General features: G+C 42.7%; 1 protein-coding gene across 1 annotated transcript in view; it reads right to left on the bottom strand.

The window, feature by feature from the left end:
• HSPD1 (heat shock protein family D (Hsp60) member 1) overlaps nucleotides 1-13260 on the bottom strand; it is a 167471-nt gene that overhangs the window by 65783 nt on the left and 88428 nt on the right. Inside the window, exons 7-9 of the mRNA XM_069225827.1 lie at nucleotides 12688-12856; nucleotides 11477-11576; nucleotides 8320-8565 (exon numbers count right to left, since the gene is read on the bottom strand). Coding sequence (XP_069081928.1) covers nucleotides 8320-8565; nucleotides 11477-11576; nucleotides 12688-12856 — 515 coding nt within the window. The remainder of the gene's footprint in view (nucleotides 1-8319; nucleotides 8566-11476; nucleotides 11577-12687; nucleotides 12857-13260) is intronic.

Genomic DNA, 13260 nt, shown 5'->3' with positions numbered 1-13260 from the left:
CCCCCCCTTGCCTGCATCGCTGAAGAGACCCCTTGGTCTCCCATTGATTTACATTGGAAACCCGACGTGTGTTTGCACACTGCACCCGGCCACCCCCGTGCTGCTGAGGGTGTACTTTTTGTGCCAACTTGTGTCCCCCCGGTGCCCTACAAAACCCCCCTGGTCTGCCCTCCGAAGACGCGGGTACTTACCTGCTGGCAGACTGGAACCAGGGCAGCCCCTTCTCCATTGAAGCCTATGCGTTTTGGGCACCACTTTGACCTCTGCACCTGACCGGCCCTGAGCTGCTGGTGTGGTAACTTTGGGGTTGCTCTGAACCCCCAACAGTGGGCTACCTTGGACCCAACCTTGAACCCCGTAGGTGGTTAACTTACCTGCAAGAACTAACAATACTTTACCTCCCCCAGGAACTGTGAAAATTGCACTGTGTCTAGTTTTAAAATAGCTATATGTGATTTATGTGAAGACTGTATATGCTATTTTGATTATTCAAAGTTCCTAAAGTACCTACCTGCAATACCTTTCATTTAAAGTATTACATGTAAAATTTGAACCTGTGGTTCTTAAAATAAACTAAGAAAAGATATTTTTCTATACAAAAACCTATTGGCCTGGAATTGTCTTTGAGTGGGTGTTCTTCATTTATTGCCTGTGTGTGTACAACAAATGCTTAACACTACTCCTTTGATAAGCCTACTGCTCGACCACACTACCACAAAATAGAGCATTAGATGCCACTATCTTACCTCTAAAGGGAACCCTTGGACTCTGTGCATACTATTCCTTACTTTGAAATAGTGCATACAGAGCCAACTTCCTACAATAAATATTATGTTTTAATTTCCAATTTGTACGGCAATGCTGAGAAAACAAATGCTAGTGAACCAACTACCACATGTCTCAGATGGAGACAGAATTCTGCTGATCACTAAACCAGCTTTGTATATTTTCTAATTTTGTAGGATATATGTCTTGGGAAAACCGACAACGAGGTGGTGAGATTTAAAATTGCCACAAGCAAGCTATACCACCATTTCATCCTAAATTGGATCTTAAGGGTTTTAAAGACAATGGAAGAACGTTTTGAATGCAGCACTGAAGCCACACCTCACTGATGAAGCCCAACAAAACAGAAATGAATCTGGAGTTGTTCTAAATCACATCAAATTCAGAGGGGACATGAACTAGAAGTTCAAACTGGAGGCGAACACTAGAGCAAGAACAAGTATGATTTGCATATAGAAGGTCCCTATATGTAATGGCACAGTGAGCAAAAGACATAACACTGGTATGTGGCCCAAACTAATGATTACTTTTTGGGTTTCTCTTCATTACGACTGGCTGCTCTACAGAGTAGACCTGCTTTGTTTTCCTATTCCATAACTAAGGAGTTTCCAGAGGTTGTGCCTTCAGAGGCAGTTACTTGAAGCTGGTGTTTATTCAATTTCAAAAGATCATTTTTGGGATCAAATCTCATTGTATATTGGTGTGAATACCTTAGGCGACTGGTCCTCGAGACTTGTGAGTTAGTTTGCTCAGACCCTGTTAATAGCTACATGCACTGAGAGTCCCTCCTTTGATGCTGTTTTTTGTGCATTTGCTTGTTTGCAGCAGACACATAACTGGGACTGGACTCATCATTTATCAAGAATCAAGCCTCCTCCACAAGTTTAGTTACCCCAAAAGTACTATAAATGCACTGAACAGCAACATTTTCAATAAGCCCTTAAAATTGTTGAATCCTGGCCTATTGATTCCATGGTGTAGTACGGTTAAATTGATGCCCGCCGTTTTAAAAGTGCCATAGGATATAAGGGAACTTGTAATACGGTGGATAGATATTCGTCACATTTGTGACAGAATATTCTAACCGTCAAGGCCCTAATCAGGCCCAAAGTCGAACTGAAGGGGAGGCTGGAGGAAAAGGGATTGGTGGGATTTCATGTAACCACTATGCACAATATAATTTACGATGATCATCTCAAGGACACAGAATTGCAATGATTTGTTGTATCTGAAGCACAATTCTCTAACAGAATGCCACCGCATCTTTTGTGAAATATATGTAAAATGACAAGATTCCTCCCAACTGTGATCCAAATCTATCGCTTATTAAAATGCAATACAGTTTTTTGTAAAAAAAAAAAAAAAAAAATGAAACTGAAAAACAGTCACAGCAGCCAATGAAAGCATGCAGTACCACAAGAACTCGTAGTAATGAAAATGTCACTTACCCAGTGTACATCTGTTCGTGGCATCAGTCGCAGTAGATTTGCATGTTCTGCAATAGCTCGCCATCTGGTGTTGGGCCGGAGTGTTACAAGTTGTTTTTCTTCGAAGAAGTCTTTCGAGTCACGGGACCGAGTGACTCCTCCTTTTGTCTCCATTGCGCATGGGCGTCGACTCCATCTTCGATTGTTTTTCCCCGCAGAGGGTGAGGTAGGAGTTGAATTGTAGTAATAGTGCCCATGCAATGGAGTGACTAAGTATGCACCTATTTAAGGTTGAGATGATACATAAATAATTGAAGGTAACTTCCAAACTGCTACAGGCTCCCGGGGAGGCGGGTGGGCACATGCGAATCGACTGCGACTGATGCCACGAACAGATGTACACTGGGTAAGTGACATTTTCAGTTCGATGGCATCTGTCGCTGTAGATACGCATGTTCTGCATAGACTAGTAAGCAGTTATTTCCCCAAAAGCGGTGGATTAGCCTGTAGGAGTGGAAGTAGTTTGAAATAATGTCCTTAATACGGCTTGACCTACTGTGGCTTGTTGTGCGGATAACACGTCTACACAGTAGTGCTTGGTGAATGTGTGAGGCGTAGACCATGTGGCTGCCTTACATATTTTTTGCATTGGGATGTTTCCTAGAAAGGCCATGGTAGCACCTTTCTTTCTGGTTGAGTGTGCCCTTGGTGTAATGGGCAGCTGTCGTTTAGCTTTAAGGTAGCAGATTTGGATGCATTTAACTATCCATCTGGCTATACCTTGTTTTGAAATTGGGTTTCCTGCATGAGGTTTTTGAAATGCAATAAAGAGTTGTTTAGTCTTTCTGATGTTCTTTGTTCTGTCAATGTAATACATCAATGCTCTTTTGACATCTAATGTATGTAGTGCCCTTTCAGCTACGGTATCTGGCTGTGGAAAGAACACTGGAAGTTCCACTGTTTGATTTAGATGGAACGGTGAAATAACCTTTGGCAAAAATTTAGGATTGGTCCTTAGGACGACTTTATTTTTGTGTAGTTGTATAAAAGGTTCCTGTATAGTGAACGCCTGAATCTCGCTTACTCTTCTCAGGGAAGTAATGGCGATGAGAAATGCCACCTTCCAGGTTAGGAACTGTATGTCGCAGGAGTGCATGGGTTCAAAAGGTGGACCCATAAGTCTAGTTAGGACAACATTTAGGTTCCATGAAGGAACAGGTAGTGTTCTTGGTGGTATAATTCTCCTAAGGCCCTCCATGAATGCTTTAATGACTGGTATTCTATATAGGGAAGTTGAATAGGTAGTCTGCAGGTATGCAGATATTGCTGCAAGGTGAATCTTAATGGAAGAGAAAGCTAGGTTAGATTTTTGTAAGTGAAGCAAGTAACCCACTACATGTTCTGGAGTTGTGTGTAATGGTTGTATTTGATTAATATGGCAGTAGCAAACAAACCTCTTCCATTTACTTGCATAGCAGTGCCTGGTGGATGGCCTTCTTGCTTGTTTTATGACTTCCATACATTCTTGGGTAAGTTGTAAGTGCCCGAATTCTAGGATTTCAGGAGCCAGATTGCTAGATTCAGCGATGCTGGATCTGGGTGTCTGATCTTTTGGTTGTGCTGTGTCAACAGATCTGGCCTGTTGGGCAATTTGATGCAGGGTACCACTGATAGGTCTAGCAGCGTTGTGTACCAGGGTTGCCTTGCCCAAGTTGGTGCTATCAATATGAGTTTGAGTTTGCTTTGACTGAGTTTGTTTACCAGGTAAGGAAGGAGAGGGAGAGGAGGAAAAGCGTAAGCAAATATCCCTGACCAGTTCATCCATAGGGCATTGCCTTGGGATTGTTTGTGTGGGTACCTGGATGCGAAGTTTTGGCATTTTGCGTTCTCCCTTGTCGCAAACAAGTCTATCTGAGGTGTTCCCCAGAGTTTGAAATAAGTGTTCAGAATTTGGGGGTGAATTTCCCATTCGTGGACTTGTTGGTGATCGAGAGAGATTGTCTGCGAGTTGATTTTGTATCCCTGGTATAAACTGTGCAATTAGGCGAATTTGGTTGTGAATTGCCCAATGCCAAATTTCTTGTGCTAGCAGGCTTAACTGCGTGGAGTGCGTCCCTCCCTGCTTGTTTAGATAATACATTGTTGTCATGTTGTCTGTTTTGACGAGAATGTATTTGTGAACTATTATTGGTTGGAAAGCTTTTAGTGCTTGAAAAACTGCTAGAAGTTCTAGGTGATTGATATGCAGTTTTGTTTGATGTACGTTCCATTGTCCTTGTATGCTGTGTTGATCGAGGTGTGCTCCCCACCCGGTCATGGAAGCATCTGTTGTTATTACGTATTGTGGCACTGGGTCTTGGAAAGGCCGCCCCTTGTTTAAATTTATGTTGTTCCACCACAGAAGCGAGAGGTAAGTTTGGCGGTCTATTAACACCAGATCTAGAAGGTGACCCTGTGCTTGAGACCACTGTGATGCTAGGCATTGTTGTAATGGCCTCATGTGCAGTCTTGCGTTTGGGACAATGGCTATGCATGATGACATCATGCCTAGGAGTTGTAATACCATCTTTGCCTGTATCTTTTGTGTTGGATACATGCGTTGTATGATGGTGTTGAAATTTTGAATTCTTTGTGGACTTGGAGTGGCTACTCCCTTTGATGTGTCTATTATGGCTCCCAGGTATTGTTGTACCTTGCGTGGCAGAATTTTGGATTTTGTGAAATTGACGGTGAACCCGAGTTTGAAGAGGGTTTGTATGATCTGATTTGTGTGATTTGAGCACTGTATGAACGAATGGGCCTTGATTAGCCAGTCGTCTAGATATGGGAACACATGTATTTGCTGCCTTCTTATGTGTGCTGCGACTACTGCTAGACATTTGGTAAAGACTCTTGGTGCGGTTGTTAATCCGAAAGGCAGTACCTTGAATTGGTAATGTATTCCTTTGAATACAAACCTTAGGTATTTCCTGTGCGATGGGTGTATTGGTATATGGAAATAAGCATCTTTGAGGTCTAAAGTTGCCATGTAGTCGTGCAGTTTTAGCAATGGCAATACTTCTTGTAGTGTGACCATGTGGAAGTGGTCTGATTTGATGAAAGTGTTCACTACTCTGAGGTCTAGGATTGGTCTCAGCGTTTTGTCCTTCTTTGGTATCAGAAAGTACAGTGAGTAAACTCCTGTGTTTATTTGTGTGTTTGGCACTATTTCGATTGCATTCTTTTGCAATAGTGCCTGCACTTCTATCTCCAGGAGATTGGAATGGTGTGTTGTTAAATTTTGTGCTTTTGGTGGTATGTTTGGAGGGAATTGTAGAAATTCTATGCAATAACCATGTTGGATAATTGCTAGAACCCAAGTGTCTGTAGTGATTTCCTCCCATGCTTTGTAATAATGACCTATTCTTCCCCCCACTGGTGTTGTGTGGAGGGGGTGAGTGACATGTGAGTCATTGTTTAGTAGTAGAGGTTTTGGGGCTTTGAAATCTCCCTCTATTTCTAGGGAATTGCCCTCCTCTATATTGTCCCCGAAAACCTCCTCTATACTGTCCCTGGTAAGTGGACGGTGTCGCTTGTGAGGTGCTGGCTTGTGTGCTTTGACCCCGAAACCCCCCTCGAAAGGGCGTTTTACGGAATGTGCTGTAATTCCCTCTGCTCTGCGGGGAGTAGAGTGCGCCCATGGCTTTGGCAGTGTCCGTATCTTTTTTGAGTTTCTCAATCGCTGTGTCCACTTCTGGACCGAACAGTTCTTTTTGATTAAAAGGCATATTGAGAACTGCTTGTTGAATCTCTGGTTTAAATCCAGACGTTCGGAGCCATGCATGCCTTCTGATAGTTACAGATGTATTAATTGTCCGTGCAGCTGTATCTGCAGCGTCCATGGAGGAACGTATCTGGTTGTTGGAGATGGCCTGTCCCTCCTCAACCACTTGTTTTGCCCTATTTTGGAAGTCTTTGGGCAGATGTTCGATGAGATGTTGCATCTCGTCCCAGTGGGCTCTGTCATAGCGCGCAAGTAGTGCCTGGGAGTTCGCGATGCGCCACTGGTTTGCAGCTTGTGCTGCGACTCTCTTACCAGCTGCATCGAACTTGCGGCTTTCTTTATCTGGGGGTGGTGCATCTCCAGATGTGTGAGAGTTGGCCCTTTTCCTAGCTGCTCCTACAACAACAGAGTCTGGTGGCAGCTGTGTTGTGATGAAAACCGGGTCCGTAGGAGGCGGCTTATACTTTTTTTCCACCCTTGGTGTGATTGCCCTACTTTTGACTGGGTCCTTAAATATGTCTTTTGCGTGCCGGAGCATACCAGGGAGCATAGGCAGGCTTTGGTATGAGCTGTGGGTGGAGGAGAGTGTGTTGAACAAGAAATCATCCTCGACCTGTTCTGAGTGGAGGCTTACGTTGTGAAATTGTGCTGCTCTAGCCACCACCTGAGAGTACGCGGTGCTGTCTTCTGGTGGAGATGGTTTTGTAGGGTATGCCTCCGGGCTGTTATCTGACACTGGGGCGTCGTATAGGTCCCATGCGTCCTGATCTTGGTCACCCTGGCTCATGGTGGTGTGAGCTGGGGAGTGTGATGGCGTTTGTGCTGGTGAAACGTTAATTACGGGCGGAGGAGAGGGTGGTGGTGTAACTCTTTTCACCACTTTTGGTTGTGGTGCTTGTTCCGTCTGGAACTCCAACCTTCTCTTTCTCCTAATGGGGGGAAGGGTGCTTATTTTTCCTGTCCCCTGCTGAATGAAGATACGCTTTTGCGTATGGTCCACATCAGTTGCTTGTAGCTCTTCCTCAAACCTATGCTTTTGCATTTGGGAGGTTAGCGAGTGCTCTTCTGTACAAGAGCCTGAAGCTGGGTCGCTTGCAGTTTGTTTCGGCATCGAAACTTTGTCTGCGTGTTTTTTCGGCTCCGAGGTGACTTTTTTCCTTTTCGGGGCCGAAACCTCTCGGCGTCGATCTGTTTCGGTGCCGCTGTCTCGGCGTCGAGCCGTGTCGACACCGGCATCTCGGTGTCGAGGCTTGTCTCCAGCACTTTCTCGGTCCCGAGAAGGCTGCGTGCCTGTGTCTCGACCGGAGTCGGACGATCTCGGCACTGTTTGGGCCTTTTTCGGTGCCGAAGGTCGGTCACCGAATTTATGGGTCGAGCCATGGCCTGGTGGCAGTGGCGTCCCCTGGGCCTTGTAAATGTCTCTTTGTGTGGTTTTCGACGTCTTACTCACGGTTTGTGTATCGTCGAATCCTTCGGAGTCTGAGTCTTGGATCGAGAAGGAACCTTCCTCTTCTTGTTCCTCGAACTCCCGTTGGGCTGTCGGTGCGGACGCCATTTGAAGTCTTCTGGCTCGACGGTCTCGGAGTGTTTTTCGGGACCGGAACGCACGACAGGCCTCGCAGGTGTCTTCGCTGTGCTCAGGTGACAGGCACAGGTTGCAGACCAAGTGTTGGTCTGTGTAGGGGTATTTATTGTGGCATTTGGGGCAGAAACGGAACGGGGTCCGTTCCATCGGCATTCTTCAGCACGCGGTCGGGCCGACCAGGCCCCGACGGAGGATCGAAAAACTACCCCGAAGGGCACCGGAGCTCTTCGATGCGGTGTGGAATCTAAGTACGCCGATCCCGAACGCAACAATACCGACGAAAATCTTCCGAAATTAACTAATTTTTTCCGTTCCGAAACTCGGAGCGACAGGAACACGTCCGAACCCGATGGCGGAAAAAAAACAATCGAAGATGGAGTCGACGCCCATGCGCAATGGAGACAAAAGGAGGAGTCACTCGGTCCCGTGACTCGAAAGACTTCTTCGAAGAAAAACAACTTGTAACACTCCGGCCCAACACCAGATGGCGAGCTATTGCAGAACATGCGTATCTACAGCGACAGATGCCATCGAACATATATTTTTATCTGCAAAAGCTTTGGGTTTGACTTTCATGAGCTGTTCCACTCAGTAGGCCACTACATTTGCAGTGTGGCACTCATTAAGATGGCAACCAATCACTTTGCTCAGGATTGGCTCTCAAGAACAAATTATTTGATTTCATACATCAAAATCACTGGGCATTGACATTACACAATGGGAATGTACATCACTACAAAACACACAATTTGCCTTACCTTTAGAACGGCCACACCGTCAGAAAGTTTGGCAAGCCTTTCATTTAACTTTTCTTTTTCATAGTCGCTATTTGTAGCTTCCAACTGTTCCAAGATTTCCTGGACACGCTTCTCAATCTGAGTTTTATCCCCCTTTCCTTTCAGCAGCATGGTATCATCTTTAGTCACAATAACCTCTCCTACTTTGCCAAAATCATGCGGTTGAATATCTTCCAGATTTAAAGTTAATCCCTCTTCTCCAAAAACCTGCAATAAAAATCCAATGCTTTCACATGTACAATAGTCAAGCCTAAATACAAGTATCAGTACTATTTGTATAATCAAACTCAATTATAAAAAATACATCTACAAACACATTAGCTTGCCAGGGATTCAAACTTGTGGCCCAGCTATTGTCTAAACACTGCTAGAACAAGCAAGTTAACACACATACAATGGAGCATTTTATGGCATAATTGCATAGTATGTTCACACTGAGTCAGAATGGAAAGATAGTCATTTATATGGCTAGTGTTGTATCCTGAAATGGGGGCACAATAGCCAATATTAATAGCAGGTTTGCAAATAAAGAAATAGTGGAGGTGGAATTCCAGAGTCTGCAATTCTTTTCATCCTCTTTAGTCCTGTAGTTTTATACAAAATTATTTAAGCCGCAGGTAGTTGCAAAATGTTTAAGAGCAGTTCACAGTGTAAACTGGAGAAACACAGGGCAACTAGTGGAACCCAAACCACCCTCTAACTCAGCCTGCACCATCACTGAACTTTTCCGATATAGGCCCTCAAAAGTACCACACCTCAACACAAAGGGGGTTAGCAGGAAGGAGTTTAGCTATCCCTAATGTAGCCTAAGCCCTATTTCACGCTGTCATGTCAGCTACATCCTCTTTTAGCTAAACAATGGTCTCAGGTACAACCCTTATATCTTGCCATGTCGGACACACCTTTGCAAAAGTTCTAGGATCACATGGTTCCTTCACCATTCTGGAAGGAACCAAATCTGTTCTGGCTGGCTTTTGTTAAAGTCCTAGTTAGACCAACAACTGCTAACAGAGCTAGAAAAGTGTCTTCTTGTTGGAAATAGCAGACACTTAACCTACAGTAGACCTCAATCTGCTATTTTGAGGCCCAGCACTTCACACATACAGGGAACTGTATGGTCTCGTCAGTGAAGCATGCAAACCAAAGAGAAATAGCCACGGTTGAAAAAAAGTCTGGAACTGTTGCAGAAATCTCCACACACACTTTAAACATCATGAAGAGTGCCCATCTAACACGTTAACCAACTTAACCCTAGCCAACCAGACCATGAAAGCCTTTTTAAAGCCATGGTCCTTTGGCTCAAATCTTGAAAATAGGTTATTTGTGCTGCTGAAATTGTCAATCCTGCCTATTCAAATGCTTAGGAAATTTCTTTCCATGCCATAGAAACCAAAGTGATTCTTTTGAACATTTTAATATAGCCTTAGAACCTGCTGTAGCGGGCTCTTCCAGCCATTAAAAGGTCCGCTCCCACATTAAAGGCCCGAACCGAAGGGCCTTTAACGGCCGGTAGAGCTCGCTACAGCGGGTTCTAAGCTATTAGAGTATTTTGCCACTCAAGGACAGAATGTTCTATCAAATTTAAACAAATTCCTCATGGCGCTCGAGGGGATTAAAATCCCCTCAGGCTCCGTAAAGCTTTGTTCACAGCTGTTGCTTTGAACAAAGAACATTGGAATGTTGACACTCCGGGCTTCTACCAGGCAGTAAATGCCCGGAGCACTTCATTGTCTGCAATGGAGCCACCAATATTCCAATGTTCTAATATTATATTTAAACCACCTGTACACGTCTGTTTAAAGGACTGTTCTACAACCAACAAATGGTTTCATACATCAGCCATTAAAAATAAATAAAAACACATACAGAAATGTATGGCATCTAATTTTTCACTTTAAAAAAAAAAAAAAAAAAAAAAAACTGTTTAACCAATTGTTTTTTTCCTCATAAGTATTATTGTTTAATGTAACATTACCTAAGTTAGTGCTCCTTATCTGTGCAAGAACTGAACTGCTCCAAGCTGCTAAACGGAACCACAGGATTCCTGAAAGGGTTGACTGACTTTTCCTCCGTTGTCCCCCTGAACTGGTTTATCAGCACTCATAGTGCAGACTCTGGCCTTTCCAACCCTCAATCTGTCAGGTAGATTTTTTCAACTCTTTCTTGCAGTCTATTATTTGGCATTAAATGTCATACACCATTGTCAAATTTCGCCCCGAAAAGCTACTGAGACTGCATAAGGAAGGACTTGACTTGCTTGTGGCAGCCCGATTCATACAGCAACAACTTACAGAACTTTGACCGTCATTAACCTGACAATCAGAGGAACATATCCATAGTGAAAACATGGCTAAATTGGATTTAAAAAAATAAAAAAATAAATAATAATAATTATCCTATCTTGGGATTTCCTTTTTCAATTCATTGCTATTGGGCGAGTTAGACAACCTGGCACCATTAAAGTGAAAGACGCCTAATTCACGTAAAGGGAAAATTTGTTAAATTAATGCACATTTATTTGAAGGTACTTTTTTATGGGGTCTTACTCGTGACAGAAGTGGAAAATTGGTTTATTTAGTGAGTTTCACACATTTGTCCAAGATCATTTTTTTCTAACTTTGACTGTCTCTGTTTGCCAAGTTATTAGATTTACATTCTTTTTTAGTGACTTTCACTTGATTGGTGAAACACTGATAGCTCATTGATGCAGTATATTTTGGTACCAAAATAAGGCACATTTTGGCGCTTTAGTAATGTAAAACCTTTGACCGATTTCGTGAGCAGGTTTCATTTTTAAAGTAGCAGTGTCTCCATTATAATGTATGAAGAAGGGATGTCGTAGGGTGTTATGGAGGCATATTTAACAATTATGATGCCCCACCACCTTGAAAGACTAAAGCAAGGATCTCTTCCATCTAGATATTTCAGGTCCGATAGTTGCAGTACAACTGGCTCATCAATGGGATACTAAAAAGAAAGTTTACAATATCTTTAACCTGTCTGTAGAAGCCTGCGCAATTTTAGCATGCACATTTCTCAATGAAAGGCCAAAACAGTGTTATCATTAGGCCTGAGTCTTATTTACATTGTAAATGGTGCAACTATAGCATATACTTACAGCACCACCAGAAGAAACAGCCATGTCTTTAAGTTGGTTCTTTCGATTATCTCCAAATCCTGGTGCTTTTACAGCAACAACTTGGAGTCCAACTTTCAGTCTTCAAGAAAAAAGAAATTAATTTCAGCAAGTGCAATTTTCCCACCAAAATAACATGAAATGTAATATTCCCCAAGCTTCCAACCTTAGACTATATCCCAGTTCAAAAAAGGTTTATAAGGTGCGTATTAGTTACTTTTACATAACACTAGAAATATTCAAAAAGCCCATCACGCTGGCTTTTGCAAAACAGCATTAATCTAAATTTGAGCATCTATGGGAGAAAGGATTAAAAAAAGAAATGGAATCAGGACAATGCTGACACACAACAGGAGACTGTTTGGGGGGGGGGGGGGGGGGGGTTCATTTGAAAGTGATATGCAAGAGAAGGTTTAATAGACATTACAGGAGCACAATATTTATACACATATACATTTCTATTTTGTTTATTCCAGCACTATAGTGAAAGTACTCTCTACCTCAAATCCTAGAGATGGGATGGATGAGGAGTTCAGCATGAAAATGGAATGCAATGGTTTACTGGACGTCCGTTAACTGCAGAGGTTCAAAACCATTGTTGCTAATTTTGAAGTACATTCCAATGAGTTTAGGAATGTTTGTAGGTGGCAGAGTTTTGAGGGCCGTTTTACTATTCATGCAGATTGATATGAGCAGTCCTCAAAATCATGTGTTATCAACAAGACAGGCAAGAGGAGACAGTCATTTAAGCCGCTCTTGTCAAAGATATATTTTACAGACTGTCCAACCAAAGTCTGAGTCTGAGCAACTAGCAACCCCACCACAGATATATGGCAGCATTAGAATCTAGTAGTTAGGACCAAGTTTCTATAGTAAGAGTTTTTTCTTCTGCTAGTAACTTTGGTGCTGAATTTCTATGGGTTTGTACGAGTAAATTCAGAACATAACTAGAACCCCCTGTAAACCTTTGTTTTTTTAAGTGAATTTCTATGATTTTTTTTTTTTTTTTTAAATTGTATGTCCCAACTAGAAAGTCCCTGTGACCTTTTGTTTTTTTTCCTGTGTGTATGTAAATAGGGTAGCGTAATGGTGTCCATCGACCTCTTGCTACATATGACTGCATTTGTGCATGTAAAAGTCACTTCACAATAATCTTTGAATAAAGTTGTTAAAAAAAAAAAAACAACACTTACCTATTCAACACCAGAGTGCTAAGAGCTTCGCCATCAACATCTTCAGCAATAATGACCAGAGGCTTACGGTGAGCATTAGCTATTTCAAGGGCAGGAACAATGGACTGGACACTGGAAATTTTCTTTTCACTTAGCAAAACAAAGGCATCCTGGAACTCACATTTTTGACCTAGGAGGTTAAATAAGACATTGTTAACACTTCTTAATCTTAAAGTGCCAACAAAATTTTGAAATATGATGCGAGTCATCACCGTTCCTGTAAGGGAAAAACTGCTGAAAGCCTGAAGGTATCTCAAAAACATGTTGCAATTGACCAAAACAGAATCTATTTAATGGGTTCATGTTACTTCTTTTGGTTATGTATCCTCTTGCAGATAATCAAACGATACACCGGGCCTCTTCTGATTTCCTTATTTTTTATATTTTGGGGCGAAGTACACTCCCCAATGTAGTAACACTTCAGGCAGAAAGGCAGCAATCTTCGAGTGCTTTGACTTGGAGAAAATAAGCACCAAACGTCTAGCCTGAATTATTCTGAATACAGCCTTTTTATACATGTACGGCAGCACAATT

This window comes from Pleurodeles waltl, chromosome 3_1 (genome assembly GCF_031143425.1).
Source record: "Pleurodeles waltl isolate 20211129_DDA chromosome 3_1, aPleWal1.hap1.20221129, whole genome shotgun sequence".
Lineage (NCBI taxonomy): Eukaryota > Metazoa > Chordata > Amphibia > Caudata > Salamandridae > Pleurodeles > Pleurodeles waltl.
Note: the sequence above shows the minus strand (reverse complement) of the source record. Positions and strands in the feature narration are given on the sequence as shown.